Raw genomic sequence first — 22,415 nt, 5'->3', positions numbered from 1 at the left:
ATATATATATATATATATATATATATATATATAGTGATTCTGATAGAAAACAATGTAAGAATTTTGATTACATTTTTAGCCTTTTTTAAAACTTTTAATGAATATTCTTATGACAAGTTATTACTTAAAAAAAATATTATATATAACTACCTCTTTCATCATTTTCTAATAACCCTAAAATCGAAAAAATTGATACCTCAAGAGCGATAAATCGCCAATTTTTGCAGTTTGTGACTTCAAAAACCTCAACCCAAAACAACATCATGTTCTCAAATGATGGAAAAATACAAACCCGTAAATGTTTTACTTTGACCCCTCGTAATATTTTAACCATAACGAAATGCCTATATTTTAGAGGCTAGCGTCATTTTTCTTTTCGCATCTTGATTCTAAAAAAAGGCATTTTTTCTATAAAAATACATTTTTACTTTTTAACTATCATTTGCATTATGATGGAATTGTAATTCAGCAAAGAATTCTGTTTTGGAAAGTGAAGTTTTCTTGAAATAAAAATACTGCCTCCTTTTTTTTTCTAAAAATAGAAAGTACATTTCCCATCCGAATACATTTTCGCTTTTTAAATGTAATTTGCATTTTGATAGAACTGGGATCACTGCATTTAAGAGTTGCGCAGTAGCGAGCAACTCTTAAATGTAGCGATTAGTATTGCTATGTAATAACAATTTAAATATTTAGCTAACTTTAAATTTCAAATAAAAAAAAGAATTATTTTGTTTGGCTATTAGCTCAATGTTAGTAATTTCATTTCTACTTTTATTTTGTAGTATACACACTTCTTAATTTACAAGGGGAATAATTTGCAGTTGAATGATGCATTTAAATTCACGATTTTCAATATTATCAAATATAAATAAATGCATCTCATATTAATAGTTTAGCAACATAGAAATCGATAAACTGGGCGAACAAGCTGCTCATAGGAGATAGCTATTATCATAAAAAATTTAAACTTCGAGTATTTTTCATATAACTTACAATAAATGTGATTATGGTTCCATTTTGCTTAAATCATCTATATCTATGATTCTCACGCTTGCAGTTTTTGTTTTTATTTCCAGATTTTATGATTTTTTAAAAATATTTTTTTGATACAAAGTTAAATGCATTTTTTTCATATTCATTATTTTTCCATTTTGCTTGTTATGATTGCTATTTTGTTAGAAAACCCATATGTGAATTGTATGTATTGTTTCCAGCCAGATGATGTAACATACTATAAAGCTATTTTCGAAGAAAAACTAGGAAATCGTTATATAGAAATCGCAATGAAATATATTAAATATGTTTTATATTGTAATATAGAAATATAACAATTTTAGTTTTGCTTTTTGTTTGAAATTCTACGTATGTATGTATGTACGTAGTCAGTATGATTAATAGGCTATTTTTAATAAAAACTGATTAATACATTAATCTTAATATAGATATAACAGCTCATTTTTGTCTGAAAATATATTAAGGTTAAGCATAAAATCTATTTAGTTCAAAAAAATGTTCTTTTTGAAACAATTTTGGAAAGTTCTTTTTTAACATCATTTTTCCGCATTGTTCTGTTAAACGTTTCCATATGTATCGTTCTTTCAAATATTCTGAATGGTTTTCAATAAAGCAACCTTTTTTACACTCATTTAATAAAAAAGAGAGTTATGTGAAGCCACTATTCTTTTTAGGATTCGTTTTTGTATTTGCTACGCAATATTTTATAACATCTTAAATATTTATAAGGCCTTTCTTACTGCTTGAAAAGATTTCGAGGCAGTATTTAGGTTCATTCCAATGGCATCATTCCATAAACTTTACTTAGATAACTTATCTGTGTAGATAAATTCATTTTTATGTTGTTGATGATAAATAAAGGAAGAGGAAGTTAATCGAAATAAGAAAGTAAATATTTTGGAAGATGTTTCAATTTGCATAAGGGAGCAATTATTTAAAATGATAGCTTCATAATTTTTACAAAATATTTGACTCGGCAGTTTTCTACCATGAAAGAATTATTTTACTCCTGACATTTCAATAAAGCTTCTAGTTTTCAAGGCAAAAATAATTTATTGCAGATTCTGTCCAAAACAATAGAAATATAATCTGCTTTAACGTAATGGGATCTGATGTCCTAGTTAACTTATTAGTCAAAAGAAGAAAAAGCATCTCAGTAAATATGTTCATCCAAACAAGACCAATGTGAGTGAATCAGGTTGAAGTAAGAATTATGAAATCAATAGCAAAACGTGGTATTTTTTTTTTTTTTTTAAATTTCCTCGTGAGTTTTCGAACTTCTTAAAAATTATATTATTTGTTTCCATTTTAATTATTTTTTTGTGAATTTTTTGATTTCGCTAAACTTTGTAGTCTTCCATACTAGCTAACATTACAGATTAAGTTCAGAAAATCTAATTACTTTACTTGGGTACGCTTTTAAATTCAACAATTTCAATTAAATCCCTTATGAACAATCTGTGTTTCTTCAACAGTTTAGTTAGTTTAATTATATTAACGACCCGTTTTAAAGCAACACTAAGGCTATTTGTTGACGGATCTCTTAATTTTGAACCGCAGTCAGATGACGAGGACGACACCTGACAACAAAGTATTTTTAAATTTAGAGAGAAATTCAAACAATCTTATTTTTGCTTATTGTGTACATGAACTTTACTAATTAAAATCATATGATAGTTAAAATTGCATGTGAAAGTAGGTAATGTTCATGACACGCAACAGAATTGTCTTGTATGTACAGTATGTACAGTAACAGCATAATAAATATAAATTGGAGAGCATAATAAATATAAATTGGAGAGCATAATAAATATAATTTATTTTGAGATAATATTAATTATGATCCCATAATAATTTATATTTATTATGAGAGAGTTTCCACCTCTAAGATTCCCGAATTGAAATGTATCGATAAAAACAGTAAAGAATAACAAGTATAACCATTTAATAAACTTTATTCCTAATGTACATCTTATCTTATTAGAATTTTACGGTGCCATGAAAACTTTAATGAAATAATGTAAGAGGGCAAAACTGCAGTTGCAAAAGAATAAGAACATAGATACAAAATGTCTCTTCCTTAGCATTTCAAAATATAAGAATGCACAGAATCAAGCATCAAAACACTTTTACGACTATTAATATACGAACCAATTGCATCGAAAATGATTGTATGCCACCCAAATAAGTATTATTTAATTTGTAGTAAAATAATTTATTTCATGATCATATATTTCCAAAATTTATGACAAAAAAAAAACGCAGATATCTTGAATATATATATAAAGTTTAACTTTTAATTTATAATTTTTTTATAGAATATGCTTTAGTTAATTTTGCTCATAAATAATTTATTTTCATGTTTCAAAAAATCTTACGAACAAGCAAAGCCTTAGTATCATTATCAAAATTTTAACATTTCCTTTTATTACTTAATTACGGTACACTGTAAAAAATGGCATGGTGTTTGAATTGTTGAACGTTGTATGCTACTTCTTGTATAATATTTTGGGCTTCATTATTTTCATGCTACTTTTTGCATAATATTTTGGGCTTCGTTATTTTCATGCTACTTTTTGCATAATATTTTGGGCTTCGTTATTTGCATGCTACTTTTTGCATAATATTTTGGGCTTCGTTATTTGCATGCTACTTCTTGTATAATATTTTGGGCTTCGTTATTTGCATGCTACTTTTTGCATAATATTTTGGGCTTCCTTATTTGCATGCTACTTCTTGTATAATATTTTGGGCTCCGTTATTTGCATGCTTCTTCTTGTATAATATTTTGGGCTTCCTTATTTGCATGCTACTTCTTGTATGATATTTTGGGTTTCGTTATTTGCATGCTACTTCTTGTATGATATTTGGGGCTTCGTTATTTGCATGCTACTTCTTGCATAATATTTTGGGCTTCGTTATTTGCATGCTACTTCTTGTATAATATTTTGGGCTTCGTTATTTGCATGCTACTTCTTGTATAATATTTTGGGCTTCGTTATTTGCATGCTACTTTTTGCATAATATTTTGGGCTTCCTTATTTGCATGCTACTTCTTGTATAATATTTTGGGCTCCGTTATTTGCATGCTTCTTCTTGTATAATATTTTGGGCTTCCTTATTTGCATGCTACTTCTTGTATAATATTTTGGGTTTCGTTATTTGCATGCTACTTCTTGTATGATATTTGGGGCTTCGTTATTTGCATGCTACTTCTTGTATGATATTTGGGGCTTCGTTATTTGCATGCTACTTCTTGTATGATATTTTGGGCTTCGTTATTTGCATGCTACTTCTTGTATAATATTTTGGGCTTCGTTATTTGCATGCTACTTCTTGCATAATATTTTGGGCTTCATTATATGTATGCTACTTCTTGTATAATATTTTGCACTTCATTCATTTATAAAGCTTATTTTACATTAATTATTAGATTATGGAATCTCTAAATATCATTTTGAAAAGGAGATTTTAGGGGATAAACAGGAAAATGTTTTCTTCTATTTTAAATTCCAGGAAAATAAGATTTGAGCACCAATTTAACTGATCGTAGTTATTCTTATATTCTTCTATCGTCATTTCAGATAAATTAAATTATCACACTTGAAGGGATGTAAGAGGCACAGGGAATAAAATTACTTACAAGATTATTGGGATAAGATAGCATAGTTCTTCCTGTAGTAGTGAGGAATTTAAGCCAACATGTATTCAATTGAAAATCATTTTACATTTATCTATATCATTCTTAAGGTAAGACTTCCTAAATAAGCTTAATTTTTGTAAGATTAATACTGTAAAACGTATACAAGAAGTGTAAATAAACAGAATAATTGCAAATTTTATTTCATTGATTTCATTTTAAAAGATATACAGTAGATTTATAAATAAATCTAATTATTTTTTTTAAAAATTCATGTAATAGAATATATAAAATGTTGAATATTTAATTGAGCCAATGAAAGTAATATGTATATGATGTAGTATAGTATGTGTATATGATGATGTAGTAATAATGCAATATATGATGAGAAATAACTGATATCATTTTGTCTTTTTAATGTGTATTTTTGTTTATATTAGCGATTCAAACAATGGAATAATTCAATTATCATATGAATATTTAAGTATCCTGAGACAGATAGTTAAACAATCTCTGCGATTAATACAACTCGCAATCTATTAATATCTATCGCGTCAGTAGAATGCGTGGGTGACTGGTATTAATGTTAATTCTCCTCAGCTCCTCGATTTAAATTCTATATAATTGTAATTAAGTAGCCGAATAATTACTTGAGCATCCAATTTAATTTATTTAATCATAGATTTAAAAGTTGTTGATATGTTTTCCGGAATACGCGTGGTTGCTAATTTAATTGAAAATCATTATGAAATTTCATATGCTACGAATTTCTACGAGTTTTGGCATGACTATTCAAACAGGTTTGACGATTCTTTCAGCGTATAGTATTCTGTTAGTTTATACAGTGGAGTCTCTTTTAAAGAACATAATTCACTCTCGAATATCATTCGTAATGGAAAACATTCTTTGAGAGAAACAATTTTTTTCCATAGGAATCCATGTAATGTAAGTCAATATTCTGTGTTCCTGAAAAAAAGAAAATACACAAACGAATTTTTTATAATGTAATTTTTTTTTATAATGCTAGCTTTTATTACAAGAAATTTTTCTAAAATCATTTGCCTTTGGCTATAATTTAACATTTGGCAAAAATGCGATGTAGTTTTATCCTTAAATGAATTTGTAGCGAACTTAGATAATGTCTTATTAGAGCGATGCTTTTCTACATACGATGCAATAATACATTATGCTATTTACATTTCCTTTATTTCACTCGAAAGCTGTTTGCGCTGTTGACTGTATTATTTCCCCAATACCAAATCTATTCCAAAGCTTTTTGCTGCGACACAGAATCAACTCTATAGATTCTTTGGTAATTCTGCCTACGTTCTTGTCGGGATTCGTTCTCCTTCCTAACCCCAGAAGGCAGAGTATTCCCATTGTCTTGAAAGTTATACAGAAAAGATTTTAGTAGGAAAGTAGAGGTTCACGTGGAGTGTGAGCTGTCAGTAACTCGCGGAGAAAAGCAGAGCAAATTTATTTTAATGATTACTCAGAAACCTAGCGAGTTTCTTCTGAAATTAGTAGTTTATGAGGAAAAATAATTTTTATTGTCTTTAAGAAATATTCGTAACCGTGATATGGAATTGCATATCGGAAATTGTATAAAAATAAGATGTGGCTCGATGTGAATAAATGAATGACGAGCCAAGAAAATAATTTTCCTGATTTTTCTTGCGTGGAATCTTCAATTTTTTGCAAACAGAAGCATAGAGTATGCGTTCACGATCAGTGCAGAAGTACTTCGTTAGGGAAATGCCCCCTATATTCGACAGTTCCTTAACCAGCTCATTAATAGCGTTGCTACCCATCTCTAACTCGGCAGTTTTGGCCACAGATCCAATCCCGTCGGGGCCGCGGTGGCCTGGTGGTAAGGTCTCGGCTTCGGAAGCGGAGGGTTTCAGGTTCGAGACCCGATTCCACCGAAGAACCGTCGTGTAAGGGGGTCTGTTGCGCGTTAAATCCGTCATGACCAAACGTCCTCCCGCTGTGGAGAGGGGGGCGCCAGTTCAGGTGTCGTCCTCGTCATCTGACCACGGTTCAAAATTACGAGGTCCGTCCCAAAATAGCCCTAGTGTTGCTTCAAACGGGACGTTAATATAACTAAACCTATCTCGTCGATTTTGGCACTACAAGCGCTTATGCCACACTGGTATAAAGGCTATTTTTAAAACAAGCAATCGACATAGATTGATGCAGGCCAATCAATTTTGAAATGTTATGCTGACTCCCCGTTACTCATTGTACAAAATATCCTTGATTAAGCGTCACTATTTTACATTTTATTTTGCTGGTTATGCAAATCCTTCGTTATGAGAGGCTCACGTTAAAACTAGGTTTGACTATCTATTCTAAGTATTGTTCCTTCAAATATTCAGGTAATTGTAGAAAAGCGTGAATACTTCGAGTTCATATTTATTAAATCAATATTATATAATAAATGTTTTAAATTATTAAATCTAAGCTTCACAATTCAAATTACTGAAAGCAATTATTATAATTGGGTCTATCTTATAACTCCCTCTTTACGCACTTCAGATATCACCTTTGGCGTATTTACTTCCTCATTAACACCTTAATTATAGCTCAAGAAAAACCACTATTAACGAGTTAAGAATAAAAGTAGAAAGAGAATGTGTCTTAATATGCTTAAGGAAGATAGATTCTAAAAAATATGTCTAGAGAAGATATGTTTAAAGAAGACTGATTATTAAAGATATGTTTAAAAAAGATTGATTCTTATAGATATACTGACTGACCTTCAAACGTTGCTCTGCCATATAAATGATTTCTAGTGAATATTTTGGTTATTAATTAAAAAATAACGAATGTATTTTAAACGTGTGAGGATGGGATCTATGACAGAAAGAGGAATGGAGCGTTGTAGACGATGATCGACGATAAAAACAGAAAAACACCAACCATTTATTTTCTCAATACAATGTATTTCATTAACGTAACGAATATATACATTGTTTGATCTCTTAAAAGTTAAACGTAAAGTGAAAAAAAGTAATATATTTTTTATCCTAAAGTATAAAAATGAAATAAAGAAAATCAATATTCATTTCTAAGAGCATTTTAGTGTACGATATTTTTATTCTCAGTCCGTCTTTAGCCAAAACAAATAAGCTCGATAGTTTGCCCACGCGAGAACATGCCACGTATAGTTGTCTATGTGAAAAACATGGTGTGCCCAAATCTAAGCCGCAAACAGGCATCGTTTCTCCTTGAGGCTTATTGACTGTCATTGCGAATGCCAATCTAATAGGAAATTGAACGCATTTGAATTCAGTTGGCACGTGTGTGAGAAGTATTGGAATTTGTGGCAGCAAAACATTTTCGGCTTGGAATTTGCCATTCAAAATGGTGGCTTCGATAACGTTTTTCATCGATTTTTTTTAATTATTAATCGCGTGTCATTGCACATCCGTGGTGGGTTCAAATTCCGAAGTAAAATAACCGGCGATCCAACTTTCAGTCGTAGAAGGTATGATGACACGTCTGGCAACGACTGCTGTATCTTGAAGTTTAAATCATCGACGCCCACACTTTTTGTTGCCAAAATGGCTCTTTCTGCCGCATGATTTATGTATTGTGTGCGTACATCTGGAAATATGAAATCAATGAGAACATTTTGCGAATCAACGATAGTGCAGAAATTAAAGGGCAATTTTATGCATCCAGTATTTTCATAGACAGCAACTTTTCCATCGCCTATATCTAACAATTGATCAGAGAATGTGTCAGCAGAGGGATCTTGTAGCATTTGGACGTACATGTTTATTTTTAGCACTACTTTTTCAACATTACGCCACAGTGGCGATGATTTCAAGTAAACGTTGATCTCATCAGCATACGTTGAACGTGGAATGACAGGAAGTGTTAGTCTGAAATCACCTGAAAGGAGTAAAGGAGTGCCGCCGAATAATTTTTTGTTGTTTTATATATCTTCGGGTGTTCTGTTCAAAGCCTCAAGAGAATGCTTGTGTGCCATAGTGCATTATAGGAAAAAAATTTCTGGATAAGGACACTCTAATTACCTAGCGTTACCACGAGATTTTTATATATTAGATTTAAAGAAGATAGATTCTTAATATACTTAAAGAAGAAAGATTCCTTCGCTTGGCCTCGATCATTCAGCCATTTTAATCATCACATTTGTAATTCTCTTACTTTTATATTAATCGCGGCGAATGTAATTATGAATTTGATCTGCATACACAGATCTTAAGAAAATTTGTTTCATTTGCATACTTGAGAATTTCACAGACATTTAACAACCAACCACTTCAAAAGCATATTTATACATAACTTGCATATATAAGCATATATATGCTTGTTACATATGGATATGTATACAAATTCATTATCGAAAGCAATTGCTTCAGTAAATGAATTGAACCTCTACTATTGGTTTGCCACATATAGCTAATAAATACTGAGGGCACCTCATAATTCAGAATGCGAAGTTTCCGACATGATGGTTGGTCCCCCTCAACCTAGTGGGGAGGGAAAAAGGTGGGGGTCTGACACCTTTCATCGATGTCGGGACATACTTCCCGGGAGAATTGTATAATGTATTTTTTATAATGTTTTTTTATTAATATAAGAATAAAATGATGAATAAATGTGAAATTGTTTAAATATATGTGTAGCGTTAGAAAATAAAGCATATTTTGATGTAAAATTTAGCATTTGTTTAAAAAAGCTAGGATTGTTCTAAAGAAAAAAAATATTACAGTTTTTCATTTTTCTTTGTAACATTACATATATAACATACCTTAGAGTGAAATTAACTGTCATCTTAGAATTATATTCAAAGAATAAAATTTCTGTGTGTAATATATGAAATTATCTATGAAATTGTGGAATGTTTTCAGCAATATTTATATTAAACAATCATAGATCCACGTTTAGAGCATTTAACATCAATTTCATAGTTCATTACACACTCTATAACATAAAGAGCTCTAATTATAAATTTTATTAAGATATCTTGATTATTTTCTGTGAAATAATCATATTCGTGCAGTAAAATTAGAAAAAAAAAAACTCGTTCTTCAGAAAATGCATTTAAAGTTTTTAAACGTTTATAAATAAACATGACTGACGTGTCAACAGTTTGCTATAACTTGGCTTGGTCTAATTGACATAGAGACAAAATAAAGACATAATCGAAACAGAAATATACCTATTTTTAAAAACTCCAAAAATAATAAAGTAAATTCATAAATAAAAATGTGAATTTTATTTATGAATGTTATGTTTTTAATTTAGTCGTATAAATTGAGAAAATGAGATAACAACACCTCGTAAGTTAATGATATTAAAATAATGCAGTTAAAGGACATGGATGTATACGTTTCTCATGTGATTTCAACAACATATGATTTGACTTTATTTACGCATTTTATATATATAGTAAATTATACACTTGCAATTATATTATAATATAAAGAAATGTTGCTTAAATTTCTGATTTAATTTAAAGTTTAAAACTACTCCGTCGAAAGATATCATGCATAAGTTAGATTACGTTAAAATCATGGATATTACCTTAAGCAAAAAACGTTTAATTGAATTTCAGTGTAACCAATATTCCAGGCAAACATGTTGGTAATCGCAGTTGATTAGTGGTAAAATAAATAGAATTCTAATAAACATTTAAAACAAACATTAAGAAGCGTACTTATTTTCTTATTAAATTAATTAAAAATAATATGTACTTATTACCGTTCTCTTAGTTTATTCTGTGCAAAATGTCTCAAATTCTATATTTCCAAAATCTCACATTTCAGAGAATTGGAATGCGCAATTACATTGTTCTTTCATGCAAGTCAAATTTCTGCTTGTTTAAATAGGCTTCATCATTGTAGAGTAAAAATACTATTCATAATATTTCCCGAAAGCAATAAACACAATTAAAATGTCTCGAGACAATTTGTAGAAGAAACGGGGCGAATAGAAATCAATAAAATCAGTTTCGAGTTTCTGAAATTCTTTCAAGTAAAATGTTTAAATTGGATTCTTTATAGTTAGTTATTACATTACTGAAAATAAGATTTAATCTGACAGCGAGTTTATTTTCGAAGCAATATTCGAAATTGCGAAATCAGAAATGGTCAATCTCTTAAATTATTTCCGCATTAACGTCTAGCTCTGTTGTAGCAGAAAATGTAAATTATTTTTGAATTGGCTCCTGAAAATTTAATAAAAGCTAAATTGTGCGAAAATTAAGCATTTATTGCTTAAAGAGTTGAAAGTATAAGTCCCTTGTAGAAGTAAAAGTTCCCTTTCTTAGTCACATTTTCCCATTACTAGAAAAATTGGATTTAATTCCCATCAATTTCAAGAAACTGATTCAAATAAAGGTCATCAAAAGTAAATGGAAAAAAAGTTAATAGTCTTACATTACATTACATCGAAAAAGGATTTTCCAAGGAATGAACTTAAAATTCACGAACTAATGAAGCATTTGAAATATTTAATGGACGAATTTATTGGGTAAAATTACAATTGAATCGCTTTTTTTTACAAATTTATAAATGCGGTAATAAACCATATTTGCAAAATGTTTTGTATTAATTAAAAGATTCTGAAAGCTGGTATATTTTGATTTCTTAATTTAATGACTTTTTGTCGGCCGGGATAGTCTGATTATTAGGGCGTTGGATTCGCATTCCATGGGTTGTGAATTCGAGCCCAGCTGGCCGATGACTCTCTGTGCACGTGGTGGCTGGTCCACGTTTAAATTTGCCGTATGCACGAAGTCCTCCAAATCGAGATAATATCACTGGGGGTACTGTACCAGAGGTGATCGTTCTCGGATTCAGGTCTAAATTGCGATCTGTGGATGAACGAAATGTATGAATGAATTGATCCCTGTGAAAAGGGCTGTGATGCTTGAGTAGCTGAATCGCATTCCTGGCCTTAGATGGCGCTACTGAAACAAGAGACGCTAAAATTCGGCTTAAAAATGCTGACTTCGTCAGTGGGTTTGTCTGTGATAAGTGACATAAGCAAGAACAGCAATGTATGTTTGTGCATTTTCACAACATTCAATTGAAATATGAGGTGAATGAGAGCTTGGCAAGTTATGCATATGCTTTATTCCATTAAGTATTAACTGCGCACTTTTGGTACCATTTCCTTTGATATTTTTACCGAGGTATTATGACCATTGATGCTATTTGTGAAATTTTTGATGTGTGTGGAGAAGGAGCAATGTACTGCCCACCATGAATTAATAATCATAGCTGATTATTCCGAGCGGCCCAAATGCTCATGGAAAATTCTGAATGATTGCACACATAATTACACAGGCTTTAATTATGGTTGAGTCATAAGTCCTATCACTGGCCACTGTAAAAATCCTGCTGTTGGTGGCGGATTACGCCAACAAGAGTGAGTAGTTACTCCACACCATTTTTGTACCCAAAGAGAAGCGAGAACCAACCACCATACCGGAAATTTCTCATTCCCAAATATGTATTGACCCACAAAAGATATAATTAGAATATAATTAATTTCTTCTCTAAATGAATATAAAAATCTTTGAAAAATAAAATTGGAAAACAATCATGACTTAATAGTTTTTGAATTCAATTCCGTAATAGTGTTTCAAACGTATATTACAGGATGATGTTAAATTATTATTTCTTAAAAGGATGGCCAACAGATTTATTCGTTCTTGCACCCATTGTGAAAACGAAATTTCTGTGAATTAGAAGACATAGATTGAAATTAGAAGAGAGACATTGAAATAGACAGAGATTTTTAAGGCAACAGGTACAGATGGTAACTTTGTTAAGATCAAAATACTCAGACTATGGTGCATATATGTAATGATATTTTAAACTCTTAATTTAATCCAAAGTAATTTCCAAAACTTTATCTAAATTTAGTCGTAAAATATTTTCTTATTTCCTGATCTAATTCCACTTTCGGTTTAATTAATTCCTTTGTAAAAATAATGCGCCATCAGTACTACGTATCAAATGAAAGTGATACTTCCATTGCCTTTGTCAAAGGTCACCACGTGTATTGAATTGGCGCGTGGCTGGAAATCCCATGTTATATAAGACTAGTGATCATTTCTTCCCTTCCTTCTTTACTTCTGCTTTTGTGTCAAGCCGCGCTTTCTTGTAAATAATCATGCCTGCCACCCGGAAGAGAATAAAACGAAATTAAAAATATTACGCGTTTTCAATGTCTTCAAACCTGTATTCTCCTTCAACCAAAATATGTTACATATATCACTAATGGTTTCTTTTGTTACTTTTGGTAAAAATTGAAATGTTATATATCTTTTATTATTTTTTAAAAAAAGTAAATAACAGATGGTAGTGTTTTTCACATTAAAATAATACTCAAACTATGGTGCATGTATCACTAATGATTTCTTTTATTAGTAAAAATAAAAATATTATATATTTTTTAAAAAAATAAATAAAATTAAGCTGCTAAAATTAAAATAATGAATTATTAAAAAAATTGTATTGCCACCAGGAACAAATAGCAATACAGAACTTTAGAAATGTTTTTGAAATTGATAAAAAAATATTTATACCTTGAAGACAACTATAATTATTAATAGCGTATAAAACAGTATTAAACAACTCTGCTTTTCTTCTGACATTTTGCTTCTATTAATTAAACTTTGTCCATCCAAGTTAGTTCTCTGAACAAGTGGTTTAATGGGATTCAAAGTTTAGAAACTCTGGCGTGTTCGCTTCAGATCCAGTAACAAGCTATGCAAATTTAATTACAGCTTATGAATGCTAACCTAATTGCAGTTATTTTCAGCAATGCGTAACAATTGTCATTTTGATAAGGCTTCATTGCAGAGTCGTTCACAGTAAGTTTTCACTCATGTGTTAAGTAATGCTGAAAATGACGGAAGATTCAAGCGAATTAAACGCATTATGAGACGCGAAAAATATGGAAATTTCGCTTATTAGAATAAGTGTAACGGTTTTTTTTAAAGGACGGGGAAAGTGGTTAAAGTGAAATTCCTTTGCAAATATGATGAGAAATATAATTTTGTTAAGACGGACAAAATAGTGGAAATGTTTCTATATTATTTGAAACTATGCGTTATATTTACTTTTGAGAATACAGGTAATTTGAAATAATATAAATATCGTTACAGACCTCTCGTCCAAACTAAATGTGGAAAATGAATTTCAAAACAATTTTTCAAAAAAAACAAAAAACAATTGGTAACAACCCAGGTAAATGAATTAAATTTCTTTTTCCTTTTAATATCAAATTATTCTTTTTTAAATAACTGTAATGGAAGGAATTTGAGGAAAATATTAAAAACTCACTTCTTAAACTGTCAACAAATTATCAGTTTAATATGACTTGCTATTTAAATAAAAGAAATAAAAGATAGAAACTGGTTAATTTCTTTAAAAATTATCGTTACTTGAAGTTTGGTCATAACGATAAACTCATACATTCGAAAAATGTCACAACTCTTTCGAGGTTTCGATGTTGCATAGATTTCATGAGCTTTTTCAACACAACTAATAATATTATAGCAAACCACCACTAGTAATGTTATAGAATATAATGAAAGTAATTTCGCCCATTTTATTAATAAAAATTCTCTTTTCAAATAAATGTTACAAAGCGTTCTTTAAACTCTTCATTGAGGTGAAATTTGATGTACTTGCAATATAGAAAAAAATCACAATTATCACTTATCAAATCAGATGTCGATGGTTATTTAACGCTGATATCAAATTAGAGGAAATAGAAATATATTTATTATTAGCAATCAATAAAATGCCAACGCTCATGCAATTTTTAAATAATATATATAATGTATTCAATATAAATATACAAGGTGGTTATAATTCTTTGAAATAGTTGTAAAAAGAAAAATACTACACCAAATGTTATCAAACTTGGTAATAATTTAAAGGAGGTCATGGAAATTTCTTTTCCTCCAAAAAAAGGTTCAAAAATTCACCACCAGGGGGAAATTGGTACTGTATGCAATATTGTTATGCAAAATAGGACATGAAGACATCGGTTTGAAATGTGTTTAATCGTTTCTGAAACGTGTTACAAATCATGTTCAATGTGTGTCATCTCAAATGTGTCATGGGAATTTCTTTTTCTCCAAAAAAAAGTTCAAAAACTCACCACCAGGGGGAAATTGGCGCTGTATGCAATATTGTTATGCAAAATAGGACATGAAGACATCGGTTTGAAATGTGTTTAATCGTTTCTGAAACGTGTTACAAATCATGTTCAATGTGTGTCATCTCAAATGTGTCATGGGAATTTCTTTTCCTCCAAAAAAAAGTTCAAAAACTCACCACCAGGGGGAAATTGGCGCTGTATGCAATATTGTTATGCAAAATAGGACATGAAGACATCGGTTTGAAATGTGTTTAATCGTTTCTGAAACGTGTTACAAATCATGTTCAATGTGTGTCATCTCAAATGTGTCATGGGAATTTCTTTTCCTCCAAAAAAAAGTTCAAAAACTCACCACCAGGGGGAAATTGGCGCTGTATGCAATATTGTTATGCAAAATAGGACATGAAGACATCGGTTTGAAATGTGTTTAATCGTTTCTGAAACGTGTTACAAATCATGTTCATTGTGTGTCATCTCAAATGTGTCATGGAAATTTCTTTTCCTCCAAAAAAAAGTTCAAAAATTCACCACCAGGGGGAAATTGGCGCTGTATGCAATATTGTTATGCAAAATAGGACATGAAGACATCGGTTTGAAATGTGTTTAATCGTTTCTGAAACGTGTTACAAATCATGTTCAATGTGTGTCATCTCAAAAGCACTGTTTATGGTGAAAATCTTAGCAATTTGGCGGAATTGAAAGATGCGGTACGGCGATATTTGCATAACATTCCTCCTGATATGCTAAGAGCTTCTGTTGAGAATGCAGTCATGCGATTTAACTTGTTTTCAGAAAATGGCGGATGCCACATTGAACATGCTTTGTAACACGTTTCAGAAACGATTAAACACATTTCAAACCGATGTCTTCATGTCCTATTTTGCATAACAATATTGCATACAGCGCCATTTCCCCCCTGGTGGTGAGTTTTTGATTTTTTTTTTTTGGTGGAAAGGAAATTTCGATGACCTTTTTTTAAACCATTACCAAAATTTACCAACATATTTTTTTGCTGTAGTTTTTTTTTGACCATTCCAAAGTAGAACTTTAATTATAACCACCCTGTACTTTAATGCAAAATAGTAATACACATGATCTTTTTAAGGTTTGCAATTTTATATGAAAATAAAATATGCCAAAGGATATTTAAATGACACTAAAAGAAATCTATTACCGGAATTACTAGGTTTTAAGGAATAAGATTTAATTAATTAGCATAAAGGAAATTAATGTAAAATTCAGAATAAAACTATTTTATGTACTATTTTCATTTAATAAGAATGGTAGCAACTTTTTCAAAATATGGAGACAGTATTAGAAAGAAGAGTAATTGTATTCTTGGGTTCATTGAGCTAAAACCCACCATATTTATAACAGATGCTTTACAATTTTAAGTTATGCTAAAATTTACAGTAAAAAAGAAAAGTTACAAATTTTCAAATTCAAAGTAGATAAAAAAATTAATCAAAAACCGTCAAATATTAATTTTTTTTTGTCGTGTGACTATTTTAAGCCAAATTCTTGCGCAGTAGCTTCTGAGGGTAAAGACCCCTGAGCACCCGAGGGCAGAGGTCTGACTTCTAGCTCAAATGAAGGTTGCACACACTCACACACACGTTTGCACAGCCACGTTTTACTGGGGGGTACATTCACTAACCTCATAGAGAGAACACAAGGCAGAGAACAACCATGCTCGAACCAGGACTCGAACCCAGACAGCCTAGACCACGTGGAAGACACGCTACCCCCAGGCCAGGACGCCGGCCAAAAAAATAAATCCCAAAAACTTTAAAAACTGATATTTTTAAGGAAAAAAGAAAACAGAGACGCAGTAGTTCTACGATTTTTTGTTTTCTATCTAGTTTGTACCGAGAGTTTGTGAAAGTTAGTGAATTATATAAAACGACTCGGATCAAGAATACTAAAATAATGTTTGATTTTATACTGCTGTTATTTAACTTACATTGTCATTAAATAATATTTAAATCTGTGGTTAAAAACTATTATGTTTAAAATGTAAGTACAAATATTTATCCAAAATGTTTGCTTTAAGTAAATATTTTGAAAATTTCCAGTTTTGAACATAGTAAAAGGAAGTGTTTTCACTGAAAATGAAACGTTTTTACTGATCACAAAGAACTTTTACAGTCTCTGTGTTTAAACAATTTTTTTTTTTAAATTTTACTCTCTTCACTTGGAGGTATTTGAAGTAACGGTAGCTGGAAAAGTTGGGAAATGTTAGAAGAATTCGTGAATAGGATGAAAACGGTTCCTAAGAAAGTAACAGGATTGTTTAGAACTAAAATTTGACTCTAAGCTGGATTTTCAGTTCCAAGACCTCAACTATTTTTTTAAGGCGACGTTTTTTAATAGAGGAATCTGAGATTAAACGCAATGTTTTCAGTTTAACAAAATTATGGTTTTAAAATTTTAAAGATTGTATTAATATGCAAAATAGGGTGCTATTTTGAAATTTCACAATTTCTTTTCAGAGATGGACTTTATATTTTTCGAGCCACTGTCAAATAACAGAGTCGACAGCAGATTCCATACTCCACTTTCCGAATTACATGCCACAGCAATGGACAAAATTTGACGCTTTTATCTAATGAACTAATTATTGAGTACCATGCATCATGTCAAACATCAAGATATCGTAACTTATCAAAGTGTTATCATCCTTATTGTGTCCTTATCAAAGTGCCATCGTCCTTATCGTGTCCTTATCAAAGTGTCGCCATCCTTATCGTGTCGTTATCAAAGTGCCATCATCTATTATGTATTGTGTCATTAAATTTAGTTTATTGTGTCATTTTTTAGTCATTTAGTATTAATTAATTTTAGTCATTACATTTAGTTTAACAATAGTAATAAAATTACTATTGTTGGTTTTTTAATGAATTTAATTTTTCAACTAAGTATATAGTAGTCTTTCCGTAATGTGGTGGCGGAACTGCCAGATTGACGAGCAATCTATATTAAGGGATGTGAGGTTCATTGAAATCACAAAACATGCCTTTTTTTGCACTTCTTTTTATTTAATTATCTCACCGACCCAGCCTACCCGTTTGGATGCAAGGCTCATAGCAGTTGAATAGGGACAAAATTCGTACACACACACAGAGAGAGAGAGAGAGAGAGAGACACACACACACACAGAGAGAGAGAGACACACACACACACACACAGAGAGAGAGAGAGACACACACACACACACACACACACACAGACACACAGAGAGAGACACACACACACAGACACACAGAGAGAGACACACACACACACAGACACACACACACACACACACACAGAGACACACACACACACACACAGAGAGAGAGAGAGAGAGAGAGAGACAGAGAGAGAGAGAGACACACACACACACACACACACACACACACACACACACACACACACACACACACACACACACACACACACACACACACATTTTACTTTTAAAAGACACGCTAAGTTTTTATGTAAATTAAACCAAATGGATGGATAAATGAGCTATTAAGGTGAATCTTTTTGGTGAGTGACTATTTATAAACAAAGTGATGAAATCGACCCTTTAAGGCACAGTAGAGCATTAGGAATTCTGAGTCTAGATAATAAAGAAATGGTGTAAGAAATGATCCAAATTAAAGAAATTTATGATACATTATAAATGTATAGTACATTAAAAATTTTGTTGCATGGGGAGCAGAAGTGCTTGCCGTCTTCCCGGGTTCGAAATAATATTGACTCTATTCTTTCCAATCCTTTAGTAACATTTTGCTTATATTTTCATAGGAGTAGAGACCTAGTTTAATTTAGTTTAGTTATATTAACTTTCTACTTTAAAGCAAGACTAGTGCTATTTTGAGACAAACCTCGTAATTTTGAACAGAGATCAGATGACGAGGACGACACCTGAGCTGGCCTCCTCTCTCCAAACTTCCGCGCCACGCGGATTTAACGTGCACCGAAAGTACAGACCTGGGATCTCTATTTTAGTTCAATTTAGTTTAACAGATTCAATCCATTTTTAAGGCAGCACTAAAGCTATTTTAGGATAAAATGATAATTTATTTAAATATGAGAATCCACAGAACAGAACGCCGTCTCATACCCCCGTATCCGTGACCATTCTGGTCACTGAACGGTTTGGTAGGCATGTTACGGGAATTTTATTTAATTAACAAAATATTTACAGTAGGAAAACGAAACAAAAATAACTATTTACAAAATTTACAATTATATAAAAAATTATATTATGATGAGACCGTTTACATAATTTTTCAACTTAGAATTATAATTTGTAGTAATTAACTTAGAAATATAATGCATATTGAGAGATAAAATTTGTAAAAATATACATATAATCTGTGTTCACATTTTTTATGTTATAGTAGATCAAGATGCAGTTTAAAAAAAATCAGATGGAAAATGATTTGAGAAATGGAAATGTAGACAATCTCTGTTTGATTGAAATGTGTGACAGGAGACTGCAGTGCTTGTTTTTCCCCTTAGTCTTTTTTGGTATGAGACTTGATGTTGAGTGCTATGGAGGCGAGAATAGGTCTCTATTTCCACTTATAAATTTAATTATACTGTATATTTTTTGCCTGGAAAGGAAGTTGCCGGCGACTCTTTTCAGCCATTCCTGTTCATGGCTTGGTGATGGTTTTTTCATATGCCAGGAGATTGTAAGGATGCATTCCGTAGCATAATGAAGTGCGGTGCCTATCCCACCACAACTGCACTGGTCACTCTCAGACAGGTTGAACCTTTTGAGGTAGGCAGGAAAAGGGCCGTGTTCTGAGAAGAAAATAATTTCCTCTCTGTTCCAGTTAGTGGGATTAAGGTTGACTGAGGGTAGGATATTAAAAATTTTTCTGCCTGTGACACCATTGCTCCAATATCCTTGCCATTCCTCAAGCATGTCTTTCCGGAGGAGGGCTTTTATATGTGGTTTTGGTATCTTTGTTTGCATATAAAATTGCCCATTTTGCGTTGCGTCCTTTGCCAGTTGATCTGCTTTTTCGTTGCCTATATTGCCCGCATGTGCTTTAACCCATGAAATTTTTATTGTTGGTTTTGAAAGCAGGACACCAAAAATTTCTCTTGCTTTTTGGTTTGTGCTCTTTGGATTTGAAGATGCCATGATACTAGCTCTATTGTCAACATGTATTTTAAAAGTATTATTGTTTGAAAACTGGGATGTATATTTTACTGCTTCATGAAGTGCAGTGAGTTCAGCTTGGAAAACGGTATTGTTCTCATTCAATTTTGCAGACCAGTGGTAGGACCAGATATCATTGAACAGAACACAAAACGCAGCTCCAACTCCATGTTCTGTTTTTGAGCCATCTGTGAAGATATTGATATAATTTATTTGAGATAAATTTATTCCTTCATCTTCCAATGAAATTTGGTTGGGATTGAGATGCTGTGAAGGGTGAGTAGACCAACCAGATGCTTTCTTCTCTAGATCTTCTGGTTGTATCTCTGTTATATTATGAGGAAGAGGGATTCTTAGGCGATATATTGTCGTTAGTCTGGCTTCAAATTGTAATTGCAGGTGCAGGGGCGGAATGCCGAGAATGGTTTGTAGCGCTGCTGTTGGAGTTGTACGGTAAGCACCTGAAATATAGAGAAGAAATGGTCTCTGAATGGTGGAGAGCTTCCTCTTCATTCTATATGTTGGGTTTAGACACCACGCTGATGAACCATGGGCGAGCATTCTCTCAACTACTGTCTTGTAAAGAACTCTTTTGTGTTTCTGAGAGATTCCCCATGTGCTTCCAGCGATTCTTTTGAGGTTTTGGTGCATTTTAATGGCCTTTTCTCCTTGTTTTCCTATGTGTTCTAGCCAGTTTAATTGGTCATCAATGTGGACTCCTAGATATTTAATAGATTTATTTCTCTTAATGATGTCTCCATTCCACATGATTCTGGGGCCTCTCGCCATTTTGCCGAATAAAATATGGGTTGTTTTTTCCGTGGAGATGGAAAGCTTATTATTTGAGCACCAGGAGTTAAATTTGGCTATTGCAAGTTCAGTTTCTCTTTCCAGGCTATTTTTTGTGTCCGCTTCGATAACCAGTACAAAATCATCTGCAAAGGCTTGGATGTGTACATTTTCTGGCCAGACCTTCTTGAGAATTTCGTTGGCTACGAGATTCCAGAGAGCGGGACCACTGCATGATCCTTGAGGGCAGCCTTGTTTCTGATCTTTCATGGCCCTACCTTCTGGAGTCATTAGGGTCACTTTCCTGTTTTGGAGAAGACTGTGAAAGAGGCGATTGATGTTTAAAGGACAGGGACTTTCATCCAGACTTTTGAGAATTTCTTTGTGTTGTAAGTTGTCAAAGGCTCCTTTTATATCTATAGAGAGCACTAAGACATGCTTGCCCTCTCTTCTTGCAGCTTGAATTTTGTTTATCAGCTCATGGATGGCTGTGTCTACTGATTTACCTTCCCTAAACCCATGTTGACGCTCGCTGAGGCTATTAGTGGTCTCAAGATGATAAGTTAACCTTTGGGTCATTAATTTCTCTAGCACCTTCCCGATTGTTGGCAGGAGAGAAATGGGTCGATATGAAGATGCCAGTCTCTGATCTTTTCCTTGTTTTTGGAATAAAATAATATTTCCTATTTTCAGGGAATCTGGGAAGCAACTCAATTCTAGGCACTTATTAAAGAGAGTTGGGAAGATATTATGAAAGCGCTTGTGTATAATTTTAAGAAGGAGGTTGTCAATTCCATCAATACCGGGAGCTTTACCTGACGGAAGGTTGTCTATAATCATTGAAATTTCTTGGAGGGAAAATGGAGGGTCAAGTGGCTGCGTTGAAGTGTATGAGAATCCACAGCCGCATAAAACGACGGAACACTTAGCAAAATGAACCATTACAGGACACTGTATGAGGAGAGATAATCTCTTAACATGCAATATGACCCATCACGGGTAAGATTCGTTTTATATTTTCTTTTACTCTGTTTAAAGGTGTCAGGGGGAGGAAATAAAATCATGGTTTTCCATTCTTAATTTTGTGGTGACCTTTAAAATGATAAGAAATAACTTCTTTATAAAATATTGAAAATTCTTTATGATTTAGCATTAACATTATTAATCATGATTTACCAATGGTTTTTTTTATTGTTAAGTTTTAGATATATTTAAAACAAGAGAAATAATTGCTAAAACCCATATAAAATATAAAAAAGTCATCTCAAATTATGCATAACGACAACAATTCGATCTTATTATCTACTCTAACAAAAATCTTTTTTACAAACTATGTTGGTATTCTAATTATATTATTGATAAGGTGTAGTTAGGATTCATTCCAAGAGGCAATCTGAGAAGAAAATTATGATTACTGTTATTGAAGAAATTCTCTGCTTCAAAACATACTTGAATCAGTGAGCGTGAAACAAAACAAAATTGTTACCTCTCAGTTATAATTAAATTATTAATTATTTGTTTCTGTCGGAATAATGCACGAATAATTAATTACTCCAAAGCAATTTCTCTTCGAAACACGAATGATGACTGAAATAATTACCAAACTACTTTAGCGGAAATATGATTCTTTGAATCAATACATGT

The 22,415-nt window shown here is 31.9% G+C and overlaps 1 protein-coding gene across 1 annotated transcript in view; it reads right to left on the bottom strand.

Moving 5' to 3' along the window:
• LOC129962148 (opsin, ultraviolet-sensitive-like) overlaps positions 1 to 21,062 on the bottom strand; it is an 85,735-nt gene extending 64,673 nt beyond the window's left edge. Inside the window, exon 1 of the mRNA XM_056075886.1 lies at positions 20,833 to 21,062. Within this exon, the coding sequence (XP_055931861.1) occupies positions 20,833 to 21,062 (230 nt within the window). The remainder of the gene's footprint in view (positions 1 to 20,832) is intronic.
• Positions 21,063 to 22,415: the final 1,353 nt, after the last annotated feature.

The sequence above is a fragment of the Argiope bruennichi genome, chromosome 2 (genome assembly GCF_947563725.1).
Source record: "Argiope bruennichi chromosome 2, qqArgBrue1.1, whole genome shotgun sequence".
Taxonomy (NCBI): Eukaryota; Metazoa; Arthropoda; class Arachnida; order Araneae; family Araneidae; genus Argiope; species Argiope bruennichi.
Note: the sequence above shows the minus strand (reverse complement) of the source record. Positions and strands in the feature narration are given on the sequence as shown.